Source organism: Cryptomeria japonica, chromosome 1 (genome assembly GCF_030272615.1).
Source record: "Cryptomeria japonica chromosome 1, Sugi_1.0, whole genome shotgun sequence".
Classification (NCBI taxonomy): Eukaryota; Viridiplantae; Streptophyta; class Pinopsida; order Cupressales; family Cupressaceae; genus Cryptomeria; species Cryptomeria japonica.
In genome coordinates this window covers 108407621-108426448 of record NC_081405.1, presented here as the reverse complement: position 1 = coordinate 108426448, position 18828 = coordinate 108407621, and the positions used below count along the sequence as shown (strand labels likewise).

The window sequence follows — 18828 nt, the reverse complement described above, 5'->3', positions numbered from 1 at the left end:
AATTACTTAGTGAACTTTTCTTTGCTTTGTAATATTTTTATCCTTTCCTTCATGACTCATAGTGAAGGGAACTTTGCTACTTGCAGTCATGGTTTCCTTGTACTTTATCAGCAGTATCGACATACACTTATACTCCCACTAAAGTGGGGGCTAAATATAGTGTCATTAAATTGCAACTCTAGCAATTTATGACTGCATTAGTTTCCTCATGCATGTGAACTCGAATCCTCTAGCTTGATCGGAGACCAGAGAGTGCTTGGCTTGGTAAACAACTTCTTCCTTGGCCTCTGCATCACTCTGTCCACACTCTGCCCTGGAGACAGGGGTAGGACAGGGGCGTGGCACCCCTGTCCCCCCTTCGATAGGGGCATGGTGCCCTTGTCCTCCATGGATAGGGGCGTGGTGCCCTTGTCCCTGCCCTATTTTAGGGAAAGACCTTTCTAGAGCATACATTGTGAGTTGTGCAATGAGCGAGAAATCTCCCTGATGTTGGCCCATGATGAAATTCAAATCCTTCAAACATGTATTTAAGGGGGCATGCACTCTCTCATTTGCATAAGTTGGATGAGTGGAAAATTCACAAGCGATCAAGCATTCAAGATCCTTCAAGCATTCAAGCATTCTTTTCTAGCATTGAGCATTCTCAAGTCTCCCTTCAAGGCCAGGTGTTGCATTCAAGTCAAGGATTCAAGAATTGAAGAGGAGATTGATTTCAACATCCAATTCCACACAAGCATCTCTATCAACATTTCTACTACAACTTCCCTTGAGGTCATTTATGATTCAGTCTTTCATTTACATCTACTTACAAGTACTTTCTTTCATTACTTGGTTAATTCCTAAACTAGGGTTTGACCTAAAGGCAAATCCCCAATCCCAACACATTTCCCTCTCTTTTCTGTGTGTAGGTTACAGGTGCATAACCGTACTTTTGGATTTGGGCTTCATTTGCAGAGGCGGAAAAACCCTTTTTGTTTCACGAATTTTTTGGAGGACCGTGTACATTCCTGCCATGGTTCAGACAAATTTTCATGAAATTTGCAGTGTGACTTTGTCTCGACATTTTACCACCAAATCTAGGTGCACAACTTCATCCTATATTAAAATCTCAAGTTATAATCGATTCTTTGTCACTTTTGCACTACATAATTCGATCAATTTCCTTTCCAAATCAAACAAAGAAATAAGGGGACCAACTTAACATTCTTAATCTATTCCGAATTCAATGTATTATCTTTGTGAAGGAGATTGAATCTAGTGAATTACCCCTTATCTTCCTAATGTAATGGTGAAAAGTGATTGAAGGATAATCAATAGTGAAACTCTCATCTCTCTTTGAGGGAAAGGGTTAGTTTTCCTCTTGATCTATCACTCATTATTTTCCCACCATTACATAGACAAATATTTTATGTATGCTTATGTATAAGCACAACTAATTATGACCAGTTCTTCGTCATATATTTTATATTTTTAATTTTTAATTAATTTATTATATGTATAATTAAGTACAATATTTAGATAGTCATATATTTTTATGATATAATCATAAAATTATTAGAAACATACATACATATATACATCCCTCCAAATATATGAATATAAATTGTATCGTGTCTACAAGAATATGTTTGAATATTTAAACATGCATGTCAATATATATTTATAGATATATATGAGATTGTTTCTTATTCAATGATAAGCATTAATATCGAAATGCTTATTCTATTATATTTCTTGTTAATACAATTTTGGTCTTTTCAATATTTTGTATATTGCTTGAACCATCGTTTGTGTATCAAACCATGTGCAACCTCTTCATCACATCCCTACCTTTTTTAAGTATGTTTTGGTCTGCAAGTAACTTTTTTGTTTCTAATAGTTCTTTATCATTTTGATAATAGAACATAAAGTGTGATTAAAAATATTGATACAAAAGACATTCACATAAATATAATTCTAAAAAAAGATGATTATATTTAATAAAATTATATATATAGAAAAAGAAAGAGAAAAACTGTCATATTAACCACTAATAAGACTCTTAAAATTATCATAAAACAATTTAAAAATATACAAAATAGAGATGAGACCTTTTCCATTAAGAAAACAAATAGGAAAACCACTGACCATCCAGCAGTGGTTACATACATAGATAATTGATAGACTCTAACAAATAATTATTATTATTGATACTAAATTTATTGGAATCACCTTATTCAATATCTATAGAATGTTTAGAATTATTTGTCGCAAGTGACCAGCAATGACTAGCCTCCATAAGAAAACTTAGCTTTAAACTACAGCCTTCCAGTAATTAATAACTAAAAAAACATATGAAAAAAACACACACATTACTTCTGGAAGCACAAAACAGCAGGAGATCCACATTACTCAGTTGCCACCAAGGTTCTTTCTGATTGTCTCCACCTCCGTAACATTAATCTGGAATGATTTTGACAAAACACTGCTGGGAATTGCTGGATTGGAAGCGAAAGTGGCCAAGGGAATGATAGAGGTACCGAGAGTTTGAGTATTGAGAACAGCTATGAGAGAGGCAGGGCTATTTCCCACGTTCTGAGCAAAGTGTACAAGGGCCTTGGGGAACACAAAAACATCGCCTGTTTTGATATCTGCAGAGAAAAGCTTGTTAGTAGTGTCCACAAATCCAACTTTGAGTTCCCCTTCCAAAACGTAAATAATTTCAGAGGCTCGTGGGTGTGTGTGAGGAGGAAGCACTCCTCCCACTGCAATATCTACGCGACCCATTATCAACCCTAATGTGTTTATGCCAGGGAGAACATCTGCTGTTGTGGCAATCACACTCATTCCGAATAGACTGTCTGATGTATTTCCCTTGGTGCTCAAAATAGATGTAGTAAAGTGCTTTGCAGAAGCTTTGCTGGGGTCGATACAAGGCAGTCCATTCATAAAAAATGCGGAAGAGGAAGTGTCTGCTACACAGAAATCCTGCAATGGGTCTGGATCTGCACTTATTGTGGGCACTAGTAAAGCCAAAAGTAGTGAAACCCAAAAGTATGCCATTGTTTTTTTTTTGAAGAAGCAGAGAGTGAAATATGACAAGTTTGAGCTTTTAGCCTCGTGTGATGCTATATATATAGAGAGAGATATCCATGCACAAATTGTTGAGGATTTGCTTGATAATTTTGCAATTACGTACACGTTTTCCTCTCGTTGAGATTATCTAAAACTTGAGCCTATCTAGAAATTGAGGAATAGTTCTCTGTCTAATTCAAATATAACAAAATATAAATGGTGGGCACAGAGAACGAATCCTATACGTTAGTAATGTAGAGCAATTTTTTTTGTCAAGAAGTTCTAGGGTAGGATGTACATGCAATCCTAGCTTTATGGAATGTGCTCCAATGTCTGTGGAATGAATCTGTAGTTTACGGATTTCGAAATTTTGCGCCACCTTTGGGCAATTCTTCATTTATTACGTGTTAAATTCTCTTCAACTGCTCAGGCTGAGGTGATCTTGACTGAGTCACTTGACCGGGCAAAACGTTTGTGTTCTGTTTTAGATAGAGAAGTAATTCAATACGCTTAACAATTTTCTGAGTTTTCCAGTAATCTGCTGCTTCTCACGAGATGGAATGAAAATCAAGTCATTTGGCTGGTATGCTACAGTTATACGGGACATTTCGGTTGATACGATCAAAAACATTAGTAGAAATTTTTACAAATTTTGATGGATATATTGAAAGTGGTCTGAGACCTTTTTTGGGTAGATTTTTTTATCTTCAAAGTTATTTTAGCTATCTGATTTGGAAGTACGGGGCTGTCAAAGACTGAAGGGTATCAATCCTGCCAAATTCATATAGGGCACGATCCTGATCTCATCCCTTAAGACGTGAGAGCCTTTTACTCAGCAAGACTTGATCCTTGGTGGGCTCATTAAGAAAGAAAGTTCACCAGTAAACCAAGGCTCATTGGCAGACATTATTTTTCAGAATTACAAACTATGGGAAGGATATTACTGGCTCTTTCTTCATTTGTTCATGATGCTTACATTGAATCTACGGTGGTATTAGCTGTCAACAATTTATGTTTGACAATATAGATTTCACACCATCTAGTTAGTAGTTCTCGAATTGAAATTGGCTTGCCCTTTCTAGTATCTTCTTTTTCAAGACCTTCCCATTTGCTCCAACTCATCTTATTTGAGACTTCTTGACTCCTAATATCCTATTTGTGGATAATAGGATTATCTCGAAGATTATTTTTAGTTTTGTCCAAGTGCTGACTTTATTTTTCAAAGTCATTCAAACAAAAAAAATTTCATTTCATATTATTCTTTTAGAAGATTGACCTCATCTCACAAATTCACTTAGATTCGACATGTTTTTAGGATTGAGATTTTGTTAAAAATATTAAAGAATAAAATTCTAGTTTATTTACCACTTGTTTTATTAATCATCTTGTTATATGAATTATCATATTATGATCTATTTTAAAACTAAGATTTGTTTTAATATTTTACTAAAAATTCAAGTGCAAGATATAAAGTTGCACTCAAGATGGCTCACTTATAAGTGTTTTTTTGACAATTAGAATAATTCCCTTTATAATATTATTAGTGTTCCTCTATCTCCTTCTTCCCCATGAGTCACTCCTCTTCTAGTGGGTGCTATAGTAGATGTAGTCTATTTATTCTAGAGACAAATACAAAAATTACTTATAGGTTTCTCCTTTGCTCGTAAGAATAGATCATGATCAATGGAGCTAATTGTAGCTTGCTCTTTAGTGCTTTGCCACTTTATTATTTTTGGGAGGAACTTTTGGGTGATGAATACGAGGTGCTACTAGCTGGTTTGATTTTAGGAAATTCTCTTACTTGGATCTTTTTATTTCACTTGCTTGCGTTAATGAAGAAGAAGATAAGGAATGTGGTATTGATAATTGGGACCTATTGTTGAAACTCCAAACTAAACTGATGTAAGAAATAAAATGGACGATAGAAATACTCTTCCTACACTCTCTACAACTACTCATATTTCTTAGAGGCTTTCTTTATGCTTTTATTCTTTTTACATGTTGCCTCATACAAACTTTAAAGGTGGGACTATTTTCGCCTAGACTTTTACAAATAAGTGTAACACCATTTTAGAAATGGAATGCAGAAATTTATTCATGAAACAAATTTAAAGATTCATGTTCAATTATTCTTGAAATTTCATAAATTTTTTTATTAAATAGTAGATATTTTTAATTATTAAATAAATATATAATTTTTTATTATTAGTTGATTAAATAATGAATAGAATGATAACTTTTTTACATATGAATAATGATATTGAACTAATTAATGGTTTAATAAAACTCATCGAATATATATATATATATATGATCGGTAAAAGGTTAAAGCCAGAGAAATTTTATTAATTAAAAAAGATAATTACACCTTCATTTAGTGTGGGCACCGGTAGGAAAGAATGGAGGAAAGAAAACCTCCGACCTAGCCCAGATCCATTAATGGATCAGAAAACTAATGCTACAGAAAGCTAATAATAAAAAACATGATACATGAATCCCTCGATAATTCACATCCAGGTTAATCTATATGAAAGAATACTTAAAGATCATCCAAAATTTTGTATCCGCTACGATTCAACCCTTCCCTGATAATGATGTCCTCGATCATGATTCAAACATATCTCTACCCTGAGTTCTTGTCTTGCCAGATTTGGAACAGACCAATCCACTGTTTTGCATAAGAACCTTATCACGCCTTTCAACCAATATCGTCGTTAGAATGTTTAAATTATTATGTTTTAAAAATTTGAAAACAACTTGAAACATAACTACACATATGATTATTAATGTCAACTTCCTTCTAGGGTATCGAGCCCTTAATCTTGTCGTGACAATACCTACAAGAAACCTTCAGCCTTGCCATACAACAAATTACTACCAAAAATGTTAGCCAATAAATAAACCCCCATCCATGATGCCACACTTATACCTGAACAACCGCTAAAGGTCATTAGCTTATAGAATTGAAAAGAACTAACTTCAATCCAAAGTACTGCCTACATCTTTATCACAATTTGGTGCCAGGAGGATCTTAAAATCACCTAACTCCCTATAGAGATGCTGGTGGATATGAAAATTAAAGAGATCCTTAGAAGAAGACTTGATCAGACAATAGCTTCTAAACAGTCCACTGGTTTTAAAACACAAAAAAGATGCCATATATTAACTAAGCATCCATAAGTCTTTAATATAAGTCTAAAATAAGATGAAATTTAGACAAAAAACTCAAGACAAACACCTAGCTACCAATCTGGCATTCAGAAAGACAAGGAACCATAAACGTGAAAAGGGCCCTCCTGCGGTTGAAGCCTCATCGTTTCCTTCCCCGCCCATGAGGGTCCATGGTTCCCGAGTTGTCTGGCTTTACTGAAGAGGGAGAGGCAGGAGAGGGAGGAATTGGCACCTCATCCAAGATCACTATAATGTTCTCAACTTCGAGATATTTAATAAACCATTTGTCGTGCAGAGGATTTTTAACCTGCAAAAGCCATAAAAGAAAGGAGAAATTCTTGCTCCTAATTGGGCTATAGGCTTCAAAAGCCCGAGGATCCTCTATAGCCAGAATGGGGAATCATAGCACTGGATTATTCATCCTGATAAGGATATCATAATTCCGAGGCTTTGGAACTATGAACTCTTCATCAATGTTTCCCACCACCCTCTCTAACTCACCCAGTATTTCCTTCTTGAAGAACTTTTTACAGAGTTACAAGACTACATTTTTTTCTTTCTCAAGATGCATGGCTATTGCTAAGAACATCGTTGCGATGTCTGGATTAGCTCTAGTTCGGTCCTCATTTAAAATATAATCCCTTGCCAAGGTTTTCATAACAACTCCAATAACTAGGGGATTCAGATGAACCAGAATGCCCCTCAATCTGTCTGCTTTGCTTTTATTAAAAAGTAGATACTTTTAATTATAAAATAAATATATAATTTTTTAATTATTAGTTGATAAAATAATGAATAGAATGATAACTTTTTTACACATGAATAATGACATCGAACTAATTAATGGTTTAGTAAAACTCATCAAATATTAATGTTAGAATATAATTATGAAATAAAAAAAAATTTATATTACTTTTTAATGATTGCTTCTACTTTTCATCTTGTTATTAGAACCCAATGCCATTTAATTTATTAGTAAGTCTAGCTAAATAAGGGCAAGGAGTAATATTTTCACATGATCTTTTTTATATTAGTTTGTATTCAAGAATACACCCATTAAAAATATTGAAGACATTACCTAATGTTTTCTTTTAAATAGATTTGTTTTCTACATTTTTTAAATGTTTGTTGGCTATTGTAAATTTATTATTATTTTTTACTAATAGGGAAAAAATATGAATGGTATTGTGAGACAAGTGCAATATTATTTAAAGGTTTGAGTAAGATCTTGCAAATGACTTCCTTAAAATAATTTACACAATGCAAAAAGTGCCATATTGTAAATGATATTCTTAAAATTATTCACATACAATTTTTATGGTTCCACATTATGCATAAATGCCTACTAGGGTGGTTGCAATGATAGAAAAGCATGTTCTTGCTTGATCCTAAGTTTTCTTGCATAATTTTTCTCAAGAACATGGCCATATACATTATCAATGCTATTGTATGATGAAAATATAATTGTGCTTGAATAAAGAATAAATTGAGAAGATAGTGGCATATAATGTTAAAACACAATGCCATGAATAAGAAATAAGGGCATTAAAAACACATACATAAATTAATTTTTCTAGAGAAGAGTAAAAAAATTTGTGATAAACAAGTGTAGTGTTTTTTTACTTTAAGTTCTCTCAAACTAAATATGGTGCACGTTTATTGCATTTTTTGTTCTATAGTTTACTTACATTGTTTGGTAAAAAATTTAGTTTTCATTAAAACATAGATATTATACTACAAAAAAAAAGAACAAACAAAAATAAAAATAAAGAAAATAAGAACTCAATGGGTTTCTTATTCATCAAAATGGTTATATATAAATAGATAGATAAAACTCTAATAGTTTTCCCATCAATCTTGAAATGACTTTGACAACAAATACAAGTTATTGACAACAAACTATAATAGTGAAGAACTATCTGGAGTTTTATTGATAACTATCAATGATAATGAACTAGGACTCTTTATATCTATACAAACTCTGTTATTGACTTATTTGAACTCTCCCCCATAAGAAATAGAAGAATTTGATGGACCCTTAAAATATTTCTACATGGTACAAATTGAATTCCAACATTACATAATAAGAAATTATAGATTATGTAAAATTTATTCTTTGAAAATAGATCTCAGATCAATAAGAATTATTCAAGTCACTCCTCAACTACAGGTATAGTCATGAAACTATCATCTAGGTTCCTAACATCATTGGACACCATTTTCACAAGAAGTTTCTCATTACCCTCATAAAGGTATAATGTTATGCTTCTATATTTTGAATCTCCCCTGAACTATTGGATACTACTCCTCACATCCATGTCTGATAACCCCAATGAGGTATAGCTACTCTAATCCACAATCACATCAAACTATTGAGCATCTATATCCTCTACTGCATCCTTTTATGTCTTCAAAGTGTTAGCCTCTTCAAAATAGAGCAAGTTCTTCATCTTTAATGAAGTCATCATCCCTAACTACATCTAGTGGTTCCACATGAAGAACTATATTTACTAATTCCTTAGCTTTCCATTTGAGAAAGTCACTTGCACAAATTTAATAATTAATTGTAGTATGACCTAATTTCCCATATTAATAATTTAATATTATTATATTTTGAAGATAAAATATTAACAACATAGCTTTAGCATACTTTTTATCAACCACAACACCATCATCTTCTGATAGTTGTTTAATGAGAGATCTCAAATTTCTTATGTGATCAGACATACTAGTTTTTTTTTACTCAATAAATGGTTGAAGCTAGAAAATTGAAGCTAGATATTCTATTAGATATTAGAAGATTAATATAGTCTTGAAACAAAGACAAAACGTAGAGGACTGATTGGCTGAATCACCCAATTCCATGACAGTTCACAGTATAAGGACCTATAATGTCTAAGATTAAGACAAAATCAAATTGAGAATAGAAAAAATCAGTAAATGATAAGAGAAAAATCAAAGACATCCTTGTCTCAGCTTTTTGGCTCGTGAAAAGATGTTGGTGAACGCCTTTGAACATTTTCAATTGCCTCTAAGAGTCGCTCCACCTACTCTAAGGTCTTCAAAGGAATTCGCACTTCCCAAACCATCCAGGTGTTCATCATACTTGTATTTCCATACCCATCCACCATCTTCGTTTAGATAGTCGCCTATAGCTCTCTCTACCTAACCCTTAGATGAAAAATACTTGAATCCTTTTAAAACTTCCAGACCCCTCTTGATTCCTGAATTCTCTTCCTTCCAAGCTCTGCTTATTCCATGTAGTAAGAATTGGAATCCTTGGCACCTCCCATGTCCCATTTTTAACTATAAAATAATGTCCAGGATGCGAGATTGTGAGTTTATCATCCATGGCCAACAATACTCTATCCAATTCACCTATAAAAGTTCCTTTAAAAAAACGGCAACACAACATTTATGCATCTAATTTTCTTTCTTCCGTGTATAGCGTTGTGGGCAAAAACATTGTCGAAATGTCCGAGTTTACACAATATCTACGATTGATCAGCAAGGATAAACTTTGGGCCTAAAACAAATTTAATTGCATAGAAATCAGCTTATGCAAGAAATTGATTACCTCTCCCAGACATTTTTGAGCAATCTCATTTAAGAAAGCAATTTTCTTTTTGCAGGCCACACGTTTGATTGGAGAATCCATGACGACAGAGAGGAGAAATAGGGGAAGAACTTGCCCAAGTGGAGGAGTAAAAATAAATGGCATACTTCAACTAAACTAAATTAATTAAATATCAAATTCTACCACCTTCTCGAGAATTATACCATAAGGTTTATCATTAAGTCTGCCCACTTCAATGTCCTTACAGATCCCTTAGATGATCTGCCATATCTAGCTTTCCTTCTAATACAAGTCTTTATCCAAATACCACCATCTAAGGATAAGAAAGGACACTTGCCAAGTACTCTGTATTAATGGAGGAGTGACAGATTTCATGATCCAAGCAATATGATCATCTTGAATTGATAGATTCATATACTTCCACTATATCCCTTTCAAAGAAAAAAGGAACCAGGTATATACCACGATGGATATGACTATTTAAACAAACACTCCACTTCATTAAATGCCTACCTCTCATATCCAACATACAGACACAGTTATTCTGGATGTTATATTCATACGTCATGTTATATGACATTCGTAAAAATCACAACCGTTAATTGCATTACTGAATGTCAATAACACGCAAATGTCATATGACACGATATACGAATATAACATTTTGAATCCAAAATAACTATAGCCCATACCGAACAGAGGGACAGAGGTGGTACTTGCATTTACGTCAAACCAAATAAATAATATTTCCTTGGGAGACTTGCCGCAAAGTTTAAATTCAAATTCTTCTAGCCTGCTAGCCGTTGACTGTCCTCTCCTTCTAAACTTTGATACATTTACTACTTAGATTAAATACTTCTTTCAATCCCTCAACCCCTTTGGTGGCCAGGGTTTCCGCTTCCTTATTACCCTCTCAATAAATATAAGACCTATAACTATGATTGCTAAACAACTGGTATCACACCTACAAATATAGAACTAAAATAATGTTGGGATGGAGACAGGATAAATTCTTTTTGGTTAAATTAGAAAACAAACTATTAGAAAATGATTTTAAAAACTGATTACAAATATCTCCAGCTATCTGGAGCTGCACCCAATCTTAATTCATCTGGAGCTACTCAGAACTCCTTGGACAATATTTGTTTGGAGCTACCTGTTACTCCTTGCAAACACACTCATTGTTGCTGCTATATCCTTTCACCCAAAACGGCTATTCGTTCTTCTTTACCAAACTGACTGTTGTAGGATATTCTTGAGCTATGCTTTCAATTCTTCATCCAATTTAATTGATTGCGATTCATGGTTATTGATTGACGATGCCATCTCTACAGTATGTGTAGACGTTGCCATTTGCAAAAAAATGTATCCATAAAAACTATAAACATTTACATTAATTTTAAAACAATGCAAATAGTGGAAAAGAAGAAAAGAACCTATTAATGATTGCGAGAAGCTTCAAATCCATTGCAATATCTCATGTAAAATCAAGCTAGATGAACGAAGAGCCTACCACCAATTAGTGCAATTTCCTCATTTTTTTTTTTTGTCAAAAAGTGATGCAATACTTCGACACTAATAGTTTTACTGTTAGATAATTATTTTAGATAAACTTTTTGCATTGATTTTTTTAAAAAAAGGAGTTAATGTTTTGACATCATTTATGAGTTTTTTTTTTTTTTCAGATTTGTCATATTTTATTAGTGAAGTAATATAAAGTTTCAACATCATATACAAGTAGTTTACTTTAAACAATTATTTTTAGGTTTGTAATATTCTATTGGTGAATTAAATGTAATGCTTTAGTTCTAAAGATTAAAACTAGCAGAGAAAACAAAAACAAAAACAGAATAAAAGCAGAAAACAAGAGACACGAATTTACAGTGGTTCGACAATCACCTACGTCCACTCTCAAGCAGGGAAATCTCATCTATTAACCGATATCCAATTACATACAGTACATAGACTACACATATATTTATACATGTATTCAGGTATGAAATGAATAGTCTGGGAAAGTCGAATGGTCATGTGACTGTTAGGCTTCATATACCCAACAATCTCCCCGGTGAAGTCCAACCGATACAGCCATCCACAATAACATCCCTTCTTCCAAAACTCAGAGTATAACCAGACCCATAGAAGATTTTAATCTCGCTAAACTCTGCTCATGAAAACTTTGAATGAGCCTTCTCCAACTTAAACCAGAGTCAAAAAAAATTTCCGACACAAATTCACCGATTATACCAAAATCAAAAACATAAATACGAAACCTTCATCCTGACCGTGTTGTCTTTTGACACACTTATCCGAACCAAGCTGTGAAATTCACCAGCGGGAAGATACATCTGGTGAACAACGAGATCATTGTCACGACACATATTTTTGAATGTCACTTGGTCAGCTTCCTTTCCCACACCAGCCAACAGCCTATGCGCCTGCTGGAGCATCAAAACAGTGGTGTGGATATCCTGTTCTAGAACATTGGACTCTGCCACAGACAATTTAGGTTGGTTCCAAATCGGCAGAAAGGCACAAACCTCGGCCAATAGCCTATCCACCTCCAAATTATCTATAATCTCATGCAAAACACCGACTTCAAGAGTGCACTCCCTGGAGACTCGATCCCCTAACCGCCTTGCAGGATCATCCTCACAACTGACAATGTATTGAGTGACTACTTTGGCCCCATCACAGTTACCAACGACAAACATGTGTGCGGCCAAAGAGAACTTTGGCCCCATCACAGTTACCAACGACAAACATGTGTGCGGCCAAAGACACCTTCTCTTCATTGTTTGACGGTAAATACGTATGCAGAGCATAGACCTCATCACTTCCAAATCGAGCAGGTTCATTGCATCGATACGTACTACGTCGATCCTGTTCAAACCTCTGCTCCATAGGAACTAGCATTTCATCATGTTGTAGTGATGCAAAATACAGTTGTTGCTGCAGACTACTACCAAACTCATACCTTCGACTTTCAACCTTGGAGCTTGTAACATCCTCATCCTCCCGCTTCACCTTCACGGGCTCTCCAAGATCTATTGTCCGATTGAGCTCCTAATAAAAAAATTCATCTTCGTCAGTAATCTGGAGACGTTTCACATAGCCCAGCATGATAATCAAAAAATTCATCTTCGTCAGTAATCTGGAGACGTTTCACATAGCCCAGCATGACATTCACAACATCATCGTTTCGACTCCCTTCCACGAATGTCTGCCACAGAGGTCTCGGATTCGAATCCTTAAAGATTCTTGACACCACTCTTTCGGTTCCCCAAGACTGCGCAGATGTTTGATGACTAGATTTCATTTTCACAACATCCTTATGTTGTTTTCTCTTCGCCATATTTACACGTAGGAAATTGACGATATCAGGCCTTATACAGGCCTTCAGATTCTCCCTTGTCGTCATATTATGTTTTGGGGTTTTATTTCTCTTTTCTTTCACTACTCTGTCTGCCATGTCCTGGCCATTAAATTTTCCAGCAAGGTATTTTGTTCCCTCATTTCCTTCGATAGAAACAGTCTCACTATCATTACCAAGCCTCCCAGGGCCATAACTCTGCTCCTCCTCGGCAGCATTCTAGATTGTATCCTCCTCGGCAACACTCCAGACTGCATCCTCGTCGTCTCGAGAGGGAAACTCAACACCTGATTCAACAAAAAATTCCCGAGGATGGCCAAACTCCTTTGGAACCATAGCGATCGTGAGATTATTACCTTCTTGCTTCTCATGGAAGTCAAAGAGAAAATTATTTGCATCTTCCTCTAGTTCACTCGCCTCAGCATCCTCTTCTTCAACTAAATTTCCTCATTTTTTCAGCCATCCCACTAATGTACGTGACGTTTTTTTAAAAACTTTTGCTTGCACAATTTTACCCTCCACCAAGTCTAAATTTGCAAGAAATTCTTTGATGACTGAATCGTTGTCTTCATCTTTTGGTTGCCTTTCAACATTCTTGAAAGGCCAACAATTTCTTTTGACATGGCCTTGCTTGCCACAATACCAGCAACTAGATTTTCTAACTTCAAACTTCTGCATCTTCTTGAGAATTTTTAATCCTCTATCTATCTACCTTTCCATCTGTGCTCAATCACTTCACCTAAGCTCTGATACCAATTGTAAAGATTAAAACAAGCAGAGAAAACAAAAAAAAAAAAAAAACAAAAGCAGATAACAAGAGGCACGAATTTACAGTGGTTTGGCAATCACCTACGTCCACTCTCAAGCAGGGAAATCTCATCCAATTACATATAGTACATAGACTGCACACATATATTTATACATATATTCAGGTATGAAATGAATAGTCTGGGGAAGTCGAATGGTCATGTGACCGTTGGGCTTCATATACCCAACATTAACACCATGTACAAATAGTTTTACTTTAATCAAATATTTTTTAGATTTGTAATAGTTTATTGGTAAAGGAATGATGTGCTTCTACGCCATGCGCAAGAAACTTTGCTTTAAACAATTGCTTTTAGATTTATAATTTTATTAGTGAAATAATTCAATGTTTCAACACCATGCACAAGAAGTTTTACGTCAAACTATATCTACCCAATATAGTATGTGAGTATCTAAAGGCCTTGAAACCCTTAATAGGTGTAGTTGAATAGCCTTAAGAATGTGAACAATATTTGATATATGTTTGTACATAACTAAAACAAAGATATTAGATGTTGATTTCCACTATAAATGCACCTTCGCCATTAATAAATTTTCTAGTATCATAAATTTTACTCCTTCTATGACTGGGTCCAATTTCACATTCCCATAATACTCTTTTTAATTTTTTCATTCATTTAAGCATTTTGGGACCATTTATTATCTTGAATTAATCCTCAACTCAATAATATGAGTCCTATCCTATGTTATAACTTTGACACAGTAATTTTTTGTGCCCTTATTTTACAATTCCCTTTCTTCTATATCTTTTCATATATATGGGTCCTATCTCATTTTAAATTTTAAATCACTTTTTCCCCTAGTTAAATTTTATCAAAATAAAAGATCCAATATTAGCACCCTAATATGTCACTTCGAGCCTATTTTGTTAGGACTATATGTCTTAGCCATAGAGTTTGATTTCTTTTTGCTGAAATTTTGGGAGAACATACACCTTGGCATATTTCCAAATGAGGTCTCGAAATTGGGATATGACCATTGTAAGTTTTCCTAAAAGTGAAAATAGCTTGAAAACCCTATATAAGATATCATCCCTAATTCATTTTATCATATACAAGTTGCATTTCAAGAGCCGTTACTATTGTTCAAGAGTAGATATGAGTTTAAGGAGAATCAAGTTGAGCAAGCAATATTGAATTATGTTTTCATGATGAATTTTGTGATTATTTATCATTTTATTACATCAACACATGGAGGAATTATCATTAGAGTATTGCATCATCAGTAAAAGATATAATCATTTTAATTTAACGTTTTCATTTAGGCATTTCATTATGGTTTAACTTCTACCCTACTAGGGCCAAGTCATCTTTTTCATCATTGTTGTAGTGTTAATTTCAGCCCCAAGGTTGTCTTAGGCAAGCCCCTATATATCTTAACACCATTTTCCTCTCTTTTTGTGTATATGGAAGTTTAGGAACACATTTTAGACTCATTTTTAAGGTACATAAGGATAGTTTATACAAAGACAAAGAAAACTAGACATCCCAAGCACCAATGAATAGAGTGCCTAGCACCATAGTCCACCTAGGCTAGGGAAACTAGCACCATAGTCCATGTGTTTTAACTTATAATTTGATCAAAATATAGTTTGGAAGCTCCTAAGACTAGTTGGACCCCTATTCTGCACCTAGACATCTAATAGGACTAGGGCACCTAGTCATAGTGTCCACCCAATGAAATCAATAAGAGAACAATCAACCAATATGCTCAAATATCCCAAGAGTTTTTAGTTGTTCCTATTGGTTGTTCTCTAATGTAATTCATGAGATTGGGTTTGATTCCTAGTTTACTCGCCTAGATTAGTAAACTCCTTTTTTCTTATATTACAATGATATGTTCAAAGGGTAAATAATATCCTATATTATATGATGCTAGTGAATATGATTAGTGGAATTGTTATGTATAGAGTACATGTAAATGTTTAGATGCACTTTTTCCATCTCGAAACACTACATGTGCCTATTGTAGATTTGAACTTACATGTATCAATCTTGTATTTTATTTTGTGTGTTTCTAACACTATATATTGTGTTCAAAACTAAATGTTTATTTTCATACTAAATGCTACATGTTTCTATTTTATACCAACATTTCATGTGGAAACATTTGGTACTTGTGGAGACATGTGGTTCTTGAGTACCATTGAAATCCTTGGCAAAGGGTATTATTTATAACATGATGTCAATTGTGATATGTACATTGGATTGGTTGCATCAATTATACCCAATTCTCTTGTATGACTTATGCATGAAGGGTAGGGTCTAACTTATTTGCAAATCCATGTAGACTCTATAGTTGGTAGAAAAATACCCCCATGATAATGTTTGTTCTACTACCAAAAGTGTTTACATGACATCAACATTTGGTAAAAGCTTTATATTTGGCATAGATGGGAGATTAATACGATTTTACTTCCTATAACGATAATACATATATGCTAAATTTTCTATAACATCTACCTTCACTTGGCAAAATGATATAAGTATCCTCTCTTGATATGATTCAACTTTCTTAAGACATTGACATTGTTTACAATTCTTGAATATCTTTTTATCATGATCATCTTTCTTATCTAAAATATATTTGAAAATCACTATTAGTCATTGTACCCCTAAGATTGTATTCTTGTTAATTACTATATTATAGGTTGATACAAGAAAGGTTGTACAACAATTTTATTATAATCTATTATGCATATTTATTTTTTTCAAAAGTAGATATGTATTTTTTCTTAAAATACATAATATAAATTCAAAAAACCATGATAAAAAGTTGAATTCATTTATGAAAATTGATATTGGTAAAAATTTTACCCATGTAATAATATAAATGAATAGTATTAGATTTTAATTTATTAAAATATATGATAGTAGACTATAAATAAATTTTCATTTCAAATTATCTGATTTATCATTTATAAAATATAAAGTTTTATTTTCTAATATTTAAAAATCAACATCATCTCAATATAAAAAATGCAAAATATACTAATCATAAATACTCACAAAGTACCATCTATATAATCTCTTAATGAAATAAATAAATCAACAACCACTCGTACATGTACAAATTTAAAATCAATCAAATTTGTATCTAAACAGAAGGCTTATAAATTACATCATATTATTTTATTAAAGAACAAATGGATTGTTCAGGATACCACTCTTCAGCTTTAAAAACAGTAACAGTTGAGGTGGCAATCAACTTCCCCTTGTCTATTTTGAAAACATTGCAGGCATCAATGCTACCTCCCACATGGAAAATTAGAGAAACTAAAAGAAAAAGAACAAGCCAGTGAATGAATTATGCATAGATCGGTGCAAAGATGGATAGCAGGAGGCGTTCAAAATGTTCAACAATATCAGCAGTTTCTTTTATGCTGAATTACCTACACAAACGCATATTATACATACCTATTCTAAAATACAAATCAATGGGCACCCTGAGCACTCATACCAGTGGCTGCAAAAAGAGTTGGGATACATATAAAAAAGCTAACCCGATTCACTTGAAATGTAATGAATAAGGCAAGATTTATGGTAAAATTGAGCTCAGAGATGATCAATGGGCCTCATCAATTCAAATTTGCTTGCCAAGCATGCACTAAAATTCATAGTGCTGAGAAAGGTTGTGGAATTTGTCTTTTAAATGTTTGTAAATTCTTTTTGACAAATCAGCGTTGTACATATGTTTCTATCATCGCATTTCTTTGAGGCATTCATCAAATAGTTCGCGCATCTGATCCATACTTCCACATCTGGCATACATGCTGGCCAAGGCAAAGCATTTCAAACAATAATATCAGGCGGAAATCCCTTTGTTTACATTTTTGTAGACACCATAAACTATTATAAGCCACAGGAAGGACGGATGTGGGCGAAGGTTGTGTAATTTCAACCTAATGGTTCTACAACCTAATTAACAAATCCATTTGTGTATATCCTGCAACCATTTACGTTCCTACAGAATTTTATGTCAAACAGTTCATATGCATTGTCTACAATTCAGCATTTTGCATACATACCTCTTCCCTTTCGCTTTGATGGAAGGCCATACGCTGGTTCAAAGATCCCTACACACAGGTGACGGGAAAGAGCTGTAGCAACTATTTTATATGAGACGCAGCTAAATTCTTTATTGGCATCGCAAAATCTGCAGCAGCAGACTTTGACAGTGCTATGCGCGGGAGAGACAGTTTAAAACTAGGCGGGAACAATTTGAATGTTAACACCAAACGGAAACCTGCAAACGGAAAGAGCGACGGGAGTAGTGGACCCCACACCAGCCACCTAAGCGGTCAACGCTTAGTGTGTGCTGGTTAAGCCAGCCCCTCATTTTCTGCTCATTCTCTAGAGTTACAAAATTTGTTTCCTCTCATCCCTCAAGGCTAGGGATGTCTTGAGGCTTCACAGTTCTATTGTTTTATGAGCTATCCCTATAGGCGGTTAGGTTTTGGCAGGAGGAATTAATGGAGTATAAACCTCGTAACCAAAAAATCTCCACATCCTTCATTGGTTGAGAATTTCCAACCTCGAGCGCCTTCACTCCTAACCACATGAAGTGCATTTTCTCCTGGGATTGCAGCAAGATCCTAAGTTCCATCATCACTGTTATTGATGAAGAGGTAATATACCCTAAGGCTCCGCAACACATCAACCCTTCTCAACTGGTTTATATTTTCCTATCCAATGGTTTCAACATTCTGCAAAATTATGGTTCCCTATTGCTTCTAGCATCTCAATTTGTCAAACAAGACTTTATCTCCCCTGAAATTCTAGAGAAGGCTGTGAAAAGTATGACCTGTTCAATGGGAAGGGCTGGG

At 34.2% G+C, this 18828-nt stretch overlaps 1 protein-coding gene across 1 annotated transcript; it reads right to left on the bottom strand.

Annotated features, from left to right (window-relative positions):
- Positions 1-2091: 2091 nt before the first annotated feature.
- Positions 2092-3068, bottom strand: LOC131026871 (germin-like protein 1-1). The gene has a single exon (XM_057956875.1). The coding sequence runs from the start codon at positions 3040-3042 to the stop codon at positions 2392-2394; it is 651 nt and encodes a 216-aa protein (XP_057812858.1). The 5' UTR covers positions 3043-3068; the 3' UTR covers positions 2092-2391.
- Positions 3069-18828: the final 15760 nt, after the last annotated feature.